This window comes from Danio rerio, chromosome 10 (genome assembly GCF_052040795.2).
Source record: "Danio rerio strain M-AB ecotype USA chromosome 10, GRCz13ab, whole genome shotgun sequence".
Classification (NCBI taxonomy): Eukaryota; Metazoa; Chordata; class Actinopteri; order Cypriniformes; family Danionidae; genus Danio; species Danio rerio.
Genome location: NC_141030.1, coordinates 5,942,886 through 5,961,641, shown reverse-complemented (window position 1 = coordinate 5,961,641; position 18,756 = coordinate 5,942,886). Strand labels below are relative to the sequence as shown.

The 18,756-nt window shown below is 38.0% G+C and overlaps 1 protein-coding gene and 1 long non-coding RNA gene across 7 annotated transcripts in view; one reads left to right on the top strand and one right to left on the bottom strand.

Annotated features, from left to right (window-relative positions):
* Positions 1–18,756, top strand: part of LOC147834982 (uncharacterized) — a 184,121-nt gene that overhangs the window by 110,690 nt on the left and 54,675 nt on the right. The window lies entirely within an intron of this gene.
* pdzph1 (PDZ and pleckstrin homology domains 1) overlaps positions 2,062–18,756 on the bottom strand; it is a 50,088-nt gene continuing 33,393 nt past the window's right edge. Inside the window, exons 10-14 of one of the 6 annotated variants that reach the window (XM_087270088.1) lie at positions 15,837–15,879; positions 14,230–14,416; positions 13,219–13,354; positions 8,231–8,371; positions 2,062–3,311 (exon numbers count right to left, since the gene is read on the bottom strand). In XM_087270088.1, the coding sequence (XP_087126214.1) occupies positions 8,272–8,371; positions 13,219–13,354; positions 14,230–14,416; positions 15,837–15,879 (466 nt within the window). In that variant the 3' untranslated portion in view covers positions 2,062–3,311; positions 8,231–8,271. Of the gene's footprint in view, positions 3,312–3,583; positions 8,372–13,218; positions 13,355–14,229; positions 14,417–15,836; positions 15,880–18,756 lie in introns of those variants that run through there. The other 5 variants (XM_087270089.1, XR_015500750.1, XR_015500751.1 and 2 more) reach the window with 5 other exon arrangements.

Below are 18,756 nucleotides of genomic sequence, written 5' to 3'. Positions count from 1 at the left end.
AAAAAGTGACTGTAAGCCATATAAATGAAAAATTACAATATTATTAATAATATTAATTATTATTGGGCAATGCAGGGGCGCAGTAGGTAGGGCTGTTGCCTCACAGCAAGAAGGTCGCTGGGTCGCTGGTTCGATCCTCAGCTCAGTTGGCGTTTCTGTGTGGAGTTTGCATGTTCTCTCTGCATCGCGTGGGTTTCCTCTGGGCGCTCCGGTTTCCCCCACAGTCCAAAGACATGCGGTACAGGTAAATTGGGTAAGCTAAATTGTCCGTAGTGTATGAGCGTGTGTGTGAATGTGGGTGTGGAAGTTTCCTAGAGATGGGTTGCTGCTGGAAGGGCATCCGCCGCGTAAAAATGTGCTGGATAAGTTGGCGGTTCGTTCTGCTGTGGGTACCCCAGATTAATAAAGGGACTAAGCAGACAAGAAAATGAATGAATGAATGAATGAATGAATGAATTATTATTAAAGCGCCATGACCACTATTTAAAAAAAATGCATCATAATGGGTGTGGAGCTCTGCAATCAGAGGCAGGAGTGGGATGGCCAGCAGAGCAGGGGAGAAGGAGGGGCGTGAACAACTGTTGTCAGTTAGCTCACAAAATGAAACACAAACCGTGAGGAGACTCATGATTTTATAGTTTACAAAGTAAAGATGCAAAGAAATAAGCAGTAATTTAATGTCCTGCTACATTTGTCATTTGTAATGTCATAAACACATAACCACAATTTATATCATTATAAAGATAACCTTGTGTCCTTTGGGCTGAGCCTGATCAGGTCCTGTTGAATAAAACCTGGCGACGAGGTTTCGCACATGAACCCCAACCCCAGGCCTGGCTCCAAGGTGAGGCTCTGGCTGTGCCATACCAGGCTACGCTATGGTCTTTGATTTCATTAGACCCAAAAGGGGTTTTTGAACCACACTTAGGCCCAATACCAATTCTATTTTTGCACCCCCTTGTAAAAATTAGTCATAATGACAAAAATACAAATTTGTGGTCTCCTTACTTCCGGGTGCAGCTATCCTGCTGCTGTGGCTGGTGTATTCTGGGAAATTTTCTTACCTCTTGGTTACAAGTGTGGTCCTGAAAAATCTCCATGTAAAGGGGTATCTACTGCTTCCCTTTAGCCCTACGTCTTCAAGCTAAAGAGAATTGGCACACCCCTACCCCTTCACAGGAAAAAGGTAAAACGAATACGGGTAGGGGTAAGGGGAAGGGCTAAGGGGTAGAATTAGGATTGGGCCTTAGTCTGACCTGTCACCTAGGGCCTTCTGTCTTTGGAGACCCTACCAGGGGCATTTAGCCACCAACAACATAGCTCCTTGGATCACTCAGACACTCAAACCCCTCCATCACAATAAGGTGGCAGTTCCTGGAGAAGTAATAATAAATTATATAATAATAGAATCCAACAACTGATTGCTCTAAATATGCTTGAAAATGTAATGAGTTAGCAAAACATTGTTACACCAAATGACATATGCTTTTTTATATGAACCACTGTCACTGTTATGATAACCAGTGATCACTCTCCGGAGAACGCTGGTTTCCACTATAACCATGGACTACACTTCCGCCTTCTTCTGAACTACGTATGCATACATGCACTTCTCCCAGACACTCTCCCAGACCTGCTCACTCATCTAGATTGATTACACTCACATCACCTGAGGACTTTCAGAGACTGATTAGACACCCTTCATAAGCCACTCATTCACTCATCCAGTTTGCCTAGTCTTGTTCGCTTCTAGTGACATTACAACGTGTTTCCCCTTGTCTTGTTTTCTCTGTGTTTAGACCCTAGTCTTGCATACCCTTGTTATCCTGTTTAGCCGCCTGCCTTCTGACCTTCTGCCTGTTTACTGACTACGATTCTGGACTGCCCAAATATACCTGTTCACACCTGATTTGACCATTGGTTGCTTGACGTTGAATAAACCTGCATATTGGATCTTACCTCCAGTTGTGTGTGTCATCCCCGGCGGTTACAGACACCTGATTATTAATCGACAATTCATATATTTAATTTTGCTTGAAAAAATGAAACAAGTCAAATATTGCTGATAACTCTTTAATCGTGGAACTCTTTTTACAAGAACAACTTCTGTGAGGTAGAACATCATGCAGGTCTGTATTTTGGCAAGCTTACGTATACTGTAGTTGCACAGGCTATTTACATACAATACAAGCACTTCAATATACATCAAACCCTGAAGTAAACATAAGGGAATATTCACAACTTCACACGTCATGTGTTGTTGTACTGATCTGAAAGGGATTCAGTAATTCAGGGTCTAAAGATCATTTCAGTTTGATGAATCTGGTACTCATATTTGGGATCCTCTGATTACCTTCATCTAACACCAAGTCCTAACTGCACACAACGCGGCACGGCGACACTTGATAAAATGTTTCTTTTTCGTATTAAAACGTGTTTCTGTCCTAACCATCTGAGACAGCGACAGCTTCTTTTTTATGACGTCACAACAACATCAGATTATGTGATTTATTCAGTGTTATTCAGTGTTATTCAGTGTTAAATGTACCAATGTGAGATTGAATGCCATTTTACATGACTTTGTTTTGCCATACTACAGAAAGCAGCAGCTGAGGGTTCACCTCAGATAATGAAAATAAGATGGTTTAAAAATAAAAGTCAGAAATGTGACTCTGTGCAAGCCAAAAACCCCGGTCACTCATCCTATCTACTTTAAATAATGTTAAATGTATTTATTCTATAGCCATTTTGTCCGGAATGCAGTGACCGATATTCAAATGTTTCTGTCGTGTCGTGTTTAGTTCAGTTGCATCACATGTACATAGGACCCAGTGTAACCAAGTGTAAATTTCCCCTAGTTTGTAATAACATAACGTAAAAATTATCACATATTACTAATTTAAAACATTAATAGAAAAAGTCATGTATTCTTATTTACAAATACAATCAGAAAGTCTGTTCAAGATATTTTATCTAAAGAGTGTGAGATGACACTAGGACTGGACAGTTCTGTATGGAAGGCCATTGAGGTCAGAAGTCTTGAATGAAATGAGTGGCATTTGATCATGTCAGTCTGTAAACAAGAACAACAGCCAATCAAATTGCTTCATTTGAGACTATGGGTACATTTACATGACTCTATTTGTATATTTTTAACTAGTAACAAAACTTTTCCTGCATCTTGCTTTCTTGAAAACCAGTGTTACCCGATGTAGGTGACTGATTCCAGGCCAAAAGATATGCCCGTAAATCTGGAGTCTATCATAGGCGGTTCTAAAGTTGGTTGGGGACGTTGGTTTACAGGATGGCATCTCTTGGGAAGATCATAACCGCTTAATATGTAAAGACCTGGAGGGGGGGGGGGCGGTGGTTGATTTAGCTTATCCAATTCACCTATACCGCGTCGGGAAGCACCCAGAGGAAACCCATGTGAACACAAGGAGAACATGCAAACTCCACACAGTAACACCAACTGACCCAGCCGAGGCTCGAACCAGCGACCTTCTTGCAGTGAGGCAAATGTGCTACCCACTGTGCCACCTCCAGATTAAACGATTTATTATGACATTATTTATTAAGATAGACAGGCCTACAGAATTATTTTTAGAATGGCAGCTGTTTTTTTTTTTTATCTAACAGGCCCGTAAAACTACACGATGAACGCTGTGAGTGTGCGTCAGGATGATGATACATGGGTCGACTTTTTAAACAACGTTGTGAGCTTTATTACAGGGGGTGATGCTGCTTGGCTACTTTAAAATAGGATGTAAGGTCTAGTTATCTACCTATTCTCACTCACTATATTTCAGCTTAGTCCCTGATTTATCAGGGGACGCCACAGCGTAATGAACCACCCATGATTCCAGCTTATGCTTTGCGCAAGGGATGCCCTTCCAGCCACAACCCAGTCCTGGAAAACACCCTCTCATACACCAACTCAGTTTATCTATTCACCCATACTGCATGTTTTTGGACTGTGGGGGTAACCGGATATTGACCTACCTACAGTAACCAAACATGCAGTAGTAATGGATACTTTTTACTTAAGTACATTTTTTACTTTTACTTGAGTGCAAAAGTGTAATCAGTACTTCAACTTTTACCTGAGTCGTTTTAATTATGAGTACCTGTACTTTAATAGATTAGATGGTTTTCTAATGCTTCTAGTCATTAAAAGACTTTTGACCCTGATCACCTTCCATAGTAGTGTATTGTAGTTTGCTATTCAATATCTTGTCTTATAATTATAGAGCATTTTGAAGGATGTAAACAATAACAATGGTCCTAATGTATTTCCTGTTTTACATTTTTATTTTCCATAGCTTCTGAGAAGCCCAAAAGGTCCACATTTTAATAAATATTGTGATGAGAGCTGTTTTGATGTCAAGATATGATTGAATCCCCTCTTGTTACAGTTATGAAAAAGTTCATGAGAAGCAGGAAATGTGACATCACCACTTTGAAATGGTCTATAGATCAAGTAAATAAACACAAGTGTAGAAAACGCATTGCTCCTAGCTATACAGCAAAACCGTTTAAAAAAGAATGTGTATTATGTACAAGTTTATAAATCCAGAAAATGAAAAACATGTCATAAAAATGCAAAGTATGAAACAAAAAGGTTAGCAGAATGTAAAGAATCAAGTGATCTCAAAATAACACTAGGAAATCATGCAAACTTGGGATAGAAACAAAAAAATGTCAGTCAGTTTCACTTGCTTGTGTCAAATGAATAAGTAAAGCTAGTCTGAAGCCTTGTACGTCTTTATGTTTCTACTTATATGTTCCTAAGCCTCTAGTTGCCGTCACAGCACAGCATGCAGTGTTTCTGGTTGCTGTGACAACTGCATGTTCTCGCTGCTGCTCTGCTGTCATAAAAGCACTTGAAGACTTTTTCTGGAGTTATTTTAAGATTCATCATGAACGTTTGCAGAGAATTTTAGTGCATTTTTTAGTGTTTGACTGCTCAGATATTTGTATTTGTTGGTGGAACAAACTGAAACACACATTAGCATTTCCACACATGCTAGCCTAGCATAACAAAACTTTAAAGTCTTTTACTAGCTGATTTATCAACACTAGATAGGGAAACTAATTCAAAAATGTTCTGAAAATTTGACTGGATTTTTAGAGTTTGTGTAAACTGAGAGCAATCTGCTATTATTTTAACCACCAGTGTGTTATTTAACAGATTAGTTATGATATTGGCAGCCATGTTAATATTGGTCAATAAATGCTAAATGCTATAAATGCTAATAAATGCTGTATAATGTAATTGTTTTTGGTCTTATAACACAATTAGGCATAAATGGTGCCTATCACAGCACAGCATGCAGTGTTTCTGCTTGCTGTGACAACTTCATGTTCTCACTGCTGCTCTGCTGTCATAAAAGCACTTGAAAACTTTTTCTGGAGCTATTTTAAGATTCATCATGAACGTTTGCAGAGAATTTTTGTGCATTTTTAAGTCTTTGACTGCTCAGATATTTGTATTTGTTGGTGGGGAACAAACTTTAGCTGAAACACACGTTAGCATTTCCACACATGCTAGCCTAGCATAACAAAACGTTAAAGTCCTTTACTAGCTGATTTATCAACAATAGGGAAACTAATTTAGCTGGAATTTTAGAGTTTGAATAAGCTGAGAGCAATCTGCTATTATTTTAACCACCAGTGTGTTATTTAACAGTTTAGATGGTTCTCTAGTGCTTCGCTAACTAGCAGAAAACACTAAACAGTTTTCAAATTTAGTTGTGAGGATGCAATGCATAGTAATGCATGATATTGGCAGCCATATTGATATTGGCCAATAAATGCTAAATGCTATAAATGCTAACAAATGCGGTATAATGTTATTGGTTTTGGTCAGATAACAAAAAATTAGGCGTAAATGTTGCCTATGGTCGATGAATGGTGTATTGTTTCTGCTGCTACTACTACTTTAACTTTTTTTTTACAATTATTTTAATTATATTTAGATTTTTGTTAATGCACAGTGACTTTGTATATGCACATTTGTGTCATGTCAATTCTTTGTTGTATTTGAGGGACTGTTTAGGACTGCTAAACGGTTCCCTTGGCTTGCAATCATAGGGGAACCAATTTAAGTGCTACTACCTGTATATGTAGCATTGTTAATGGTTCTTTAGTTGATCTTTGGAGTGGTTTAAGGTGCTGTATGTAAGTTTTTGATTCTTCTAAAGTATAAACATGCCATAATATCTTTGCAGCTCGTTTTCACTTGCTTGTTTATCTGAAAAACAATGTTAAAGTCAGTTATTCTCGTTTTTAATTTGGGTCCCATGTGGGATTGTCTGTCTGTTTTGGTCTATGTAAAACAATGTGGTCTATGGTCTATGTAACTCCGCCCACTACAAGGTTATCCAATCATTTTTGGCACATTGGGTTGCCTTGGTGGAAAACACAGTGGCTGCATCTAAAACAAAATACTTCCATACTGTATAGTACGCTAAAATCGGTATTTGAGCCGAGTATTATGTCAGAATTCATAGAATTTGAAAATCAGTATGCGAGAAGCACCCAGAGGATCTACTACTTCCCACGAGATTCTGAAGTGCGCATCCCAATCACTCTGCGGTATCCCATGATGCCCTGCGAGAGAATTGATGAATAGGAAGTAAGCGACGCAACTGATGCAGGTAAAGTAGGTCACATGACCATAACAAAATGGAGGATGTAGTACGTCAGTATTCCATTCATACTTCTCACATTCAAACGGCCAAGTACTGCGTTTAAATTCAAATGCAGTACCTGCTGAGTAGTAGGCGATTCTGAACGCAGCCAGTGTATTTAATTTCAGTCATGAAAACTCAATGTATGAGCCTCTGAAATTAAATGCAATAACGCAAACAATTAAATTATTACAAATGTGAATATTGTCTGATCAACTTGCATTGCGGGGCTTGATCACCAGACAAGCTCATTCCTGTTTGTGTCATCAATCTGGCAACCTGTGTTTGTCTAAATCATTGTTGGGGGCCAGGTAAATTGAATTGTTAAACTGAACCAGGTAAACCAGGTAAACTGAAATTCCTAATTCAACCACTAGGTGTCAATCCTACATGCAGCATCTCCTATGACAACAAGCCAACTAACCATTTATGGGCTGCGTCCGAAACCGCCTACTACTCAGTAGGTACTGCGTTTCAATTTAAACGTACTACTCGGCCTTTTAGAAAAGTACGTTCTATTGACCTTATTCTAAAATGCGGAAGTGTGCCTGTTTTCGCGATTGTCTTAGAACTTCCGATTCAGTCGTCTATGGGAGAAATGACAAGGAATAATAAACGGCAGAAAATGGCCAAACTACTTGCTCAACAAACAAATGTTTGCATGACTACACAGACCAAGTAGCATAATATAATAAGAAAATATTAAATTGCAACATCAAGCAGCGTAACGAGCAGTTGTTAACGTCAAAAAATGAATGGAAGTGAATGTGACCGGAAGTCGCGAGACAAAAAGATTCAAATGGCACCGCCCACTCGTCAGCTGAGAATAAGGTGAATACAGTATGAATGTGAAAAGTATGAATGGAATTCGGACGTACTACATCCGCCATTTTGTCATGGTCACGTGACCTACCTGCGTCAGTTGCGTCACTTTACTTCCATTCATGAATTCGCTCGCGGGGCATCATGGGATAGCGCAGCATGCATGGGATGCGCACTCCGGAATCTCGCCGGAAGTAGTAAGTCATCTGGGTACTTCTTGCATACTGATTTTCGAATTCTATGAATTCGGACATACTACTCGGCTCGCATACTGATTTTGGCGTACTATATAGTATGGAAGTATGCGGTTTCGGACGCAGCCATGGAGTGTAATTACTCAAATTCAGAATCAGTTCCATGATCTAATCAACAACTAGTTTATCAAAACCATGAAGTCTATCAAAACCTTAAAGACTCAACACAATCTAGCAATTCTTATCTCAACTCTTTCAAATTTTGGGTAATTTCTGCAGAGTCATTTGCACGTTTTCACCCATTTAGCTCACACACCACTGACTCCTACACTTTCTTTGATCTGTGCTGTTTAATATTAGTTATGTTTAGGGCGGCCTTTTTGCCTAATATAGATTGATTAAATCCACCAATTCGTCAAACTGTAAAATTGTATTGGGTATTGCATTGAATTGGGTTGTAGAAGTGTCCAGCTGATTTGGATCGCAGTAGTATGATTTGTCTGTAAGGCATAGGATCTTCACCATCATGTCATCAACGCTGGCAGAATCGAGGTCAGTCTTGTTTACATTCTCGTTTCCTCGGCTGGCCGACTCATGTAGTCTTGAATTGCTTGATGCAGTGGCAGCCATTTTGTTATAGAGGATTTAATAGCACTGATCCATCTAGAGAAATCGTAGAGAGAAGAATGGTGTTAATTCATCAGAATAATCTTAATATTTCACTGTCTGGCTGTTGGAGATGTCAACTTCACACTTCATTAGCTATACCTGTTTTACTGCTCTTTAATACAAATATCAGATCAGCCAATCACATGGCAGCCCTGCTGAAAAATCCAGCTTAAACCACCCTAGGCTGGTTGGCTGGTTTTAGCTGGTCGACCAGGCTGGTTTTAGAGGGGTTTTGGCCACTTCCAGGCTGGTTTCCAGCTATTTCCAGCCTGGTCTTAGCTGGTCAGGCTGGGAGATGACCAGCTAAAACCAGCTTGACCAGCCTAGCCAAGCTGGGAGTCCAGCCAAAACCAGCTATATCCAGCTTAATCCAGGCTGGTCAAGCTGGTTGTAGCTGGATTTGGCTGGTAATTTTCCAGCCTGACCAGCTAAGACCAGGCTTGAAATGGCTGGAAACCAGCCTGGAAATGGCCAAAAACCCTCTAAAACCAGGCTGGTCAACCAGCTAAAACCAGCCAACCAGCCTAGGCTGGTTTAAGCTGGATTTTTCAGCAGGGAGCAGCTCAGTAGATTCATGGATGTTTCAAAAAATCAAGCATCAGAATGAAGCTGCGGTCACACTAGAGTTTGAGCTTGCGAAATTCTGTGGTACGGTGCTACGAAAAGGGGCGGGATTAAACAAGATGAAGTCCTCGTTGGAAAACCTTGCGTTTTAAGATTTTAAGCTCAGCCTAAGGACTTCCTTTTTGTCCAGATAACTGAATGTTTGGAAAATGTATTGGTATGCTGTCTGATCAAGATTTGATGCTTTCATTATGAAGTTATGAAGTCATTAAGGCAACACAAGAGTAGATCAACATATTTCAATGCACTTAATGTTTTTTTACTCTGAATCAGTGACCAGTTTTTATTTTATTTTATTATTTTATGCTTAACTTAAGGAAAAGAACATCATCCAACAGCTAAGACTTTTTTTGTTTGTTTTCAGAGAAGTTTCAAAGATATTGGGGGTTTCTTAACTTTATTTTGGATACATTATTCTTTAATTTAACGTATTTTCCATCTGAGAAAAAAAAAAAAAAAAAAAAAATATATATATATATATATATATATATATATATATATATATATATATATATATATATATATATATATATATATATATGCATAAAAAAACTGGTCACTGATTCGAAGTAGTCGAGAATGTAGTTGTTTAGATTGCAACTATGCAGTTTATTTGTAAGAATAGTGCCTATTTTAAAATATTTACAATATCTGAGAGAACTCGTCGGCGACGGTTGACGATTTCTATCCACTAGATGGCGACAGAACCGCATAATAAGCCCTTACGCTTAGAAGATTACCATTAAATTGGTAAGCACACCTGCCAACACTCCCATTTTTCATGGGAGCATCCCGTATTTCAGACCAGTCTCCCGCAACCATCCCGTTTTTATTTCGTCCTAAAAAAACTAAATTCACCCACTCCCCTCTTTAGTACAGTCTGTAAACTAAACACCCCCGGGATGCCAACTTTGGTTCAGTACCCGCCCAAAACCCGCAGCATACTGTCCCGGTTCTCAACCTCACCCCAGAACACCCCCTCCCCCCCAGTCTCCCGGATTGAGACATGTTGGCTGATTTTCAGAGACAAATGATATTATAAGTCGATCTCTCTCTTTTGTATGTTGTAGTGCTGTATTTATATCGATTTGCTTTCATATCAGGAATGTGTGTTGTGTTGGCAGATTGAAATAAGCAAAGACCGCATGTGTTTAGCGTTTTTTCCTTAATCGCAAACACAACAGCAGTCTGGTAGTGAATTCGTTGTTATTTTCGGGTTAATTATTGTGAAATCCCGATTGCAACAGAGAAATACTGTAGACTGTAACAATGTAAGAAGATATCTCTGTAGATGGATGGCATTTCATGTCACGTTCAGCATTAGAATCTTAAAGTGTGAGCAAAAGTCAGCAGTTTTGTCATCACTGTAGACCAGGGGTCGGCAACCCAAAATGTTGAAAGAGCCATATTGGACCAAAAATAACAAAAAACAAATATGTCTGGAGCCACAAAAAATGTAAAGCCTTATATAAGCCTTATAATGAAGGAAACCAATGCTGTATGTATCTATATTAGCTATATTAGCCTACTATCAAAATGACTAAATTGGCTACAAATACATAATGAGCCTTCATGATTAAATAGCCACTGAAATCAGGTGGTTGGTGTTTATTTTGTTGTCATTAAAACACTTCAGCACAGCCTCTTGTCTTTTAGTGTTATTAATTTGATCATTTCTTCTTGCGGCCCATCAGAGTTCACATACCTGCATAAAAGCGCGTTGAATATCGGTCACATCACAGGCAATTGAGTATGCTGGCACTGAATTAATGTCCTTGGTTTGCTGATCGGTGATATTACCTACCATTTTAATAGCCCTTTCCTTCACTGTCTTAGTGGAGAAAGGTATATCTTTATTTTTTTTAATTATCTTGGTTTTGTTTTTAAAGTTTGCAAATAGGTGTTCTAATATGTCATACCATCTTTGAACAGTTTTCCATGCTTTATAATCTCCTGGTTTGTTTACAACAGCCACTTGCCTGGCATCCCACCCTGCTGATAGAAACGTGTGTCGCAGGCTATGACGCAAATCTTCGTTGACAGAAATGTTGAAATTAAATACTAATTCTACACACTTTGACAGCATTTAAAAACGTTAAAAATGTTTGTCCTCCTATAGAAATCATATTAAAACAAAAAAATATATTAACCTCCCCTATCTTTTTGCATTTTCAAACATTTTTGAAAAAGCTCCAGGGAGCCACAAGGGCAGCGCTAAAGAGCCGCATGCGGCTCTAGAGCCGCGGGTTGCTGACCCCTGCTGTAGACATAGAGTCATTCAAACTCTAGCTCTAAAGTGACGTTGGTGAATTAGTAACGGCTTCTGCTGTTTTGATGTCAGCTGCAGATGTGTGTCAGGGTTCTGCCACTTTGGTCTTGTAAATTCTTGTTTTGGTGGCAGAGCTCTGACCATGTCTGGTCCTGTTTCTGTCTCTGTGTGCGTGCGCGCGCCGTCGTGGGTGTACGCAGAGTGTGCGCGCTGCCACTTGATGTGGCCGCGCACGCTCTGCGTCCCTCAGACGCGCGCGCTCTTGTACTAGTGTTTGTGTTTGTTCTGTCAGCAGCGCGCTGCTTTATTCTCGGCGCCTCCGTCTAGTTGGTTTCAGTTTTGGTTGGCGCTGAGATGAAGCATGCGCGTTGCTTATGTGTGAGCGCACGGTAAGGTGTTTATCTATCGTGTGCTCGTGTCGTGCGTCTCTTGTCAAAGCACGTGGCTTGGTGTTTACATTGTGGTCACGTGCTTTTGTCGTGTGCTTCAGTGTTGTGTTTGTTGTCATGAACATGCAGTTAATGAGTTCTCTCATTGGCTGCATGTTCTTGTCCTGTTAAGTGAGCGCATGGCTTGTGCTGCCTCTGTGTCATGCGCTCTCCCGTCTATTGTCTTGTCCCACCCTCCTTGTTAACCCATTATTAGTTAATTGTGTTCACCTGTTTGTGTGTTAATTTTCTACAGTTTATATACCCCTCACTTTTGCTGTCCTGTGCCAGTTCGTCATCACTTGTTGTTGTTTGAACCCTTGTCTTGTCATGTTTCCAGCCCTGTTCCTGACCATCCAGCCCAGTGAAGTTTGTTTGTGTATGTATTTGTTTTGTTAATGTTTTCCCCCTCGGGGTAGTTTATTTTGCATTTTATTTTTATTATTTAATAAATTCCCATTATTCCTGCACTTGAGTCCTCGCTTCTTTTTCCTCATTTCCCATCACCAACCCTGACAATGTGAATGAATGGCGGAAGAAAGTAGTTCCTCATAAAAAGGACTCTCCGTGTTTGATTGTCTTATTTATATACACGATTGTGCCGTTGAACTGTTGTATAAACACAATATCACACTCGTAGCAGTGCGATATGGCTGTATATCAGCACTGGTGGGACGCTAAGGCACTCGGCCGCAACGCATGCCTCCCACCAGTGCTTAGTGCTTAGACCAGGGGTGGCCAATCCTGTTCCTGGAGAGCCACCTTCCTGCAGATTTCAGTTGCTACCCATATCAAACACACCTGAACCAATTAATTAGGGCCCGAACACCACGTAATAATTACAGGCAGGTTTGTTTGATATGGGTTGCAACTGAAATCTGCAGGAAGGTGGCTCTCCAGGAACATGATTGGCCACCCCTGGCTTAGACTATACTTAAATTGTTTAGTTCACCAAACATAGAACTAACAAACAGTTAACTCGTATAGTAAATGTTGGATATTTCATTTAGTTTGGTTCATAAAAAAAGGAATGAATGCTATGACAAAACAATTCAAATATATATTTTGTGTGTACTTTTGTTAATAAGTTCAGTAATAAAGTGCACTGCACACTAGTGGTTTTTAACATTTTGGTGCGTTAATCTTGTTAACGATATCAAGCAGAAGGTCATGATTCGCACTCATTCAATAATAACTTTATAATTACTTTATGTAGTAAAAATATTTTATATCTCCTAAGAATGTAAAATAAAGCTATATAAAGTAATTATTTAATGAGTGTGAATCATGAACACTTTTATTAACAGTCATATTTAGTCCACAATAAATAGCATAGAACTTGGAACTGTTTGGTTGATATTTATTTGTGTGGAGTGTTGATTTAACAAAATAATTTCATCTTTTTAACAACCCTATTTGTCTAAAATGTTATAGTATAAATTTGAATGCTTATGATCTTTAAAATATCCTCCTTTTCTATAACAATGAAGATGATTCAGAAAATAGTAAAAGTTCATTACCGTTTGTTCTCGTTTCCATTTTCGGCACAGAGGTAGAAGACTTTAAACTCATCAGACGGAGGCCTGAGCTCAATGGTGGATCTTCTGGACCCCAGCGGCTGATCTTTCACTGTGTATCCATGTAGATAGATTCCTCCTGCAATAACAACACAAAAAACTGTTGTTAATTATCAAAGCACAAAGTTTTAGCCCTTTTTGAAATATTTGCAAATAACTTTGAACTATATTTTTATTCTGTAGAACGTCTTATTTCTTTTAGTTTGGCTTGAATAAATGTTTTTTTATGTAAAATATGCTAAGATCAATATTAGCTCCCTTAAGCATGCTTTTGTTATTGGCTACAAACAAAATGCTGTTGTCTAATGACTAGGGCCACACAGAATCTTAGAATTCCGCAGATTGTTAGCCCATCATTACTTCTGTTTATTAACTTGAGTAAATGTGTGTAAATCTATATTTATTCAGTTTTTTAATTAATTACAGTAATATTATAGTGATTTTTGCATAATAGCCACCCTTTAAATTAAATAGGTCTTCAAAATAAAAGTATCTTGTTAAACAACTAGCAAAATAATATGTACTGTCATCATGGCAACATAATGGCAAAGACAAAATACATTCGTTATTAAAACATTTATGTTTATAAAGTTTATAAATGTGTTTAAATCAGCCTGATCTCACGAGAAAACGTAAATATTTTACGTTTTGCCAGTTTAGAGGCTAATTCGTACGAATTTGTACGAGTTCAGTCGTATGAAATTGTACGATTTTAAAAAGGAAGCGCGGCACCTAACCCCACCCCTAAACCCAATCGTCATTGGGGGATGAGCAAGTCGTACTTAATTGTACGAATTAGATCATACGAATTCATACGAATTATCCACTAAATCAAAAAGTTACGAATTGCCGTGATATTGTGTTAGTTTAAACATATTAAGAACAATTTGTAACATGTATCAGATTTTCAGAAACATGAACATTATCAGAAACATGAACATTTCTTCAACATACCTATGGCGGATGTTGAGCGAATGCTGACGTAGAAATAGAGGCATCCGTCTTTCAGCACGCAGTAGTACTGCACCCATGAGTCTTTGCTTCTGTCCAGCTGATGGAGCAAACCAAGGCATTCTGGGTTCTTGACCGCCAGCGGGGGCAGATTTGAGTTGTGCCGAGTGACGTCCACCCACACGTGATTCTGCCATGACAAGCACCAACATTAACATGATGAGTATTACCATGACCCTGTTTACACTTGATATTACATTGTGCTTTCACTAATCCAATCAAGAGATTTCATGCATCAATCCAATCAAGCGATTTCATCTTTCCTAAAACCTCTTAATTGCAGAGCACTAGTAGTCATATAAGGGATAATTGACAACGGGCCATTGAATAAATATAAAATAATGCACAAACCTTGAGTGTGCCTTATTTTCTAAAAATTCAATGCACTGGAGTGAATCCGCTTGTCAAGTGATGACGTGTTGGTGACGTATGTAATACTCTTTCGGGTCCAAGCTGCCCCTCATTTGAGTTGAGAAATTGTTTACAAGTCTAAATCTACAAGTTCATAAAATGTGAATGCGTGAGAAAAATAGAGAATCAAAACTTGACCTCCCAGTACAGAAATGTAAATATAGAGCTATAGCTCGTTTCATTAGAGCAATTGCTTGTATTCATCGTTTTATTCAGCCAATTTTTGCAGCGACCATATTTTGCATGTTCATGTTAATTTAGAGAATTTCACATACAGTTGAAGTCAGAATTATTTGCCCCCCTGAATTATTAGCCCACCTGTTTATTTTTTCCCCAATTTCTGTTTAATGGAGAGAAGATTTTTTTCAGCACATTTCTAAACATAGTTTTAATAACTCATCTCTAATAACTGATTTATATTATATTTGCCTTGATGATAATAAATAATATTTTACTAGATATTTGTATACTAGAAGACACTTCTATACAGCTTAAAGTGACATTTAAAGGCTTAAATAGGTTAATTAGGTTAACTAGGCAGGTTAGGGTAATTAGGCAAGTTATTGTATAACGATGGTTTGTTCTGTAGACTATCAGAAAAAAATATAGCTTAAAGGGGCTAATAATTTTGTCCCGAAAATGTTTTTTAAAAAAATTTAAAACTGCTTTTATTTTAGCCGGAATAAAACAAATAAGACTTTCTCCAGAAGAAAAAAATATTATCAGACATACATTGAAAATGCCCTTGCTCTGTTGCATATTATTTGAGAAATATTTAAAAAGAGAAAAAAATTAAAAGGGGGCTAATAATTCTGACTTCAATTGTATGTCAGGTATAGTGCACTATTAGCACTCTCATGAAAGAGATGTAAAATTTGAGAGAAAAGGAGAGAGGGGTCTTGATGAAATACCATACAAACAGGAGTGGTCAAAAAAAGATGCAATTAAATAGTTAGAAATGAGGATGTTTTGTGATTGACCACTTGAGATTGGATTATTGAAAGCATGTGTTAAAACCAGTTGGAAGCCTGTAAACAACCTCTGTCTCAGTTGGCCAAATGTATTCTGATTAATTTACTGATCCTGTGCATTCACACAGAGCTGTCATATAAGAAATTAAAGAAAGATCAGGAAATTACCTGAGTGATGGGATGAACAGCTCTACCCATAGCCTCCAGCCACCTAAGGGGAAATAAAGAGAAAACAAATAAAATATATTATTAATATTATTTCCCAAAAAGTTTTTCTGCATGAAATCAAAATTTCTAATGTTTATTTCAAGAGTTCACACTTAGCTGATGATTGATTATAAAGCTTGTTTGGCATGCTTTCCTGGGAGGGAGCCCTGAGCTCATATGATCCTCAAGCCCGGGGTACCCTCCCATTTGCAAGGCGAGAGGGGAGTTTGAGCTCAGGTAGATCTCGAGAACTCCCCTGCTGTAGTAGCTAATGAACAGATAGTGATTGTTCTTAAGCGATAACTACTTACTAGGAGCATGTCTATGTCTAATTTGGATTAACTTTCATGCAGAACATGCAACTTAAGTTAATTTCAATTAACTTAAGTTGCATGTTCTTATAGACGGTGAGGGGAAACCGGGGAAGCCGGTGGAAACCCATGTGAGCATGGGGAGAATGTGTAAACTCCGCACAGAAAGGTTGGCTGGCTTGATAAGGACTAGAACCAGTGACGTTCTTGTAAAGTTGGCAGTTCATTCCGCTGTGGCGACCCCGGATTAATAAAGAGACTAAGCTGACAAGAAAATGAATGAATGAATGTATGTTTAACAGAGCAAGGAAATTTTCACAGTATGTCTGATTATATTTTTTCTTCTGGTAAACATCTTATTTGTTTTATTTCGGCTAGAATAAAAGCAGTTTTTAGTTTAATTTCCAGCACAGGCTGCATCGCTGGTGATCATGACAGCTGTAGAGTCATACAGCAGTAAGTATTACACATTATAGCACATTTATTTATATTTGATACATTGCCATACAACAAAAGTGCTTCAGTATATTAAATTCATTTAGTTCTTTATGACAAATACAATAATTTATTCATCCAAGGCTCACTGAATATATGTACCCAGGGCTGCATTTTTGAGAACCAAAAAATATGTACCCTGGGTTTTTACTTTCACATATCTACTTGAGGCCGCCATGTACATTTTTGACAATCTCAAACACGCTACTGTGGAATGTTTTTTTTATTTGTGCAATTTCTCTTAAATTTAGCTGTGTAAATTTCTGGTTGTCTTAACGTTCTTCTTACACATAATAATATAAATATTAGGGTTGCCACCATACCATTAATTCATGTTACAATACTATACCTACAGTATACTATATACTGTAATTAACAACTCAAATCCATGAAATAAAGAAAACTGTCAGAAATACTATATTTTATGTTATAAAAGGCCTACTTGAATTGAATGAATGATTCCCTTATTTTTGAAAAACGTATTTGCATGTCACATCACCTAAAATGTATTCATTCTTTTTGTTTATTTTGTAGATAACTGACCAACAAAAAATACATTAAAATAAAGACACAAATTTTACCGGTCACACTGTACAATAAGGTTTATTCGTTAATGTTAATTAATGCATTTACTAACATGAACAAACAATGTACAATACATTTACTACAGCATTTGTTCATGTCAGTAAACGTTAGTTAATGAAAATACAGTTGTTTATTGTTAGTTCATGTTAACTCGCGGTGCATTAACTAATGTTAACAAGCACGGCCTTGGATGTTTATAATGCATTAGTAAATGTTCAGTTATGATTAATAAATGCTGTACATGTGTTGTTCACGATTAGTTCATGTTAGTAAGTGCATTAACTAATGAACCTTATTGTAAAGTGTTACCATTTTACCAAATGAAATTTGCATTAATAATCAAATTAGCATTTTTCTAACCAAATTAGGCTTTATGAAGTGGTCAAAAAATCAGTTTTAGTGTTTCCAGAATCTATTTTTTTAACTTTTTTACTTACCTGTCTTATCAGGTAAGTAATTTAAATTTTAACTTGATTGTCGCAGTTCTTGTAGCTACTAAATCGTATTGACAGGAGCAGAAATGAACTGATTCAGATTTGATCTGAAGCATCACCATAAAATACGTAAATTCTACAAAGTTTGCAACCTTAAAGGTCTCCGAAGTCTATTCAAATAAAAGGGTCAATTGTTGCACAAATGGGTGAGCATTTTGACTTTTTCATATGTAACATTATTACATTGTAGATAAACCGTTAATAACGATAATACCGTTTACAAACTACAGTGGCACCGCCATTTTGTATCATGGAACTGCCATAGTACCAGTAAACAGTGCAACCCTAATACATATTATATATAATATGATATACATAATAATATATCAGCTTGTTATCGACTGACCCACAAACTCCCAAGTAAGGGTGTCACGATCCTCCAAATCCTCGATTAGATTACATTTTCGATTCTAAGGTCACGGTTCGATTCGATTTTCGATTATGAATAATTAATTAATTAATGAGCAATTAATTATTTGTAGCCTACCGTTTAAACTACCTGACCTGCATGGTCTTTGTTTTACCCACAAACAAATCATACAGTAAATGAATAAAGGCAAGTTACACACATAATTACCACCTGTCAATCACTTTTTCTGCGGGACTCGTGAATAGGCAGTGATCTGTGTCGTTATAATGGCGTCGGTAAAAAAGGCACAGAACCAACAGGAACCAGCCAACAGTGTCTGAGGTGTTCGCTAAAATGACTAGGTACAAGTGAGTGAAAGATTGAAGCACTCTACTGATCCTCTGCCTGGACCTGCTGTCTCGAGCGCATGGCTGTGTGTGCATTTTTGTCTGAGTGTGTGTGGTCACGTGATGTGCGTTTTCAGCAGTAGTGAGGAAGGAGGGCTGCTCAGAAATGCTACACGCCACTGTGGATGTCAAAACGTTGTTGTTCTAAAATGCAATTTAAAAACAAAGACATATTAGTGTAAACAGGGCCTGAGTGTGTACTTTTCGCGAGTGGATTTGCAACGGGGACGGAGTGGAGGA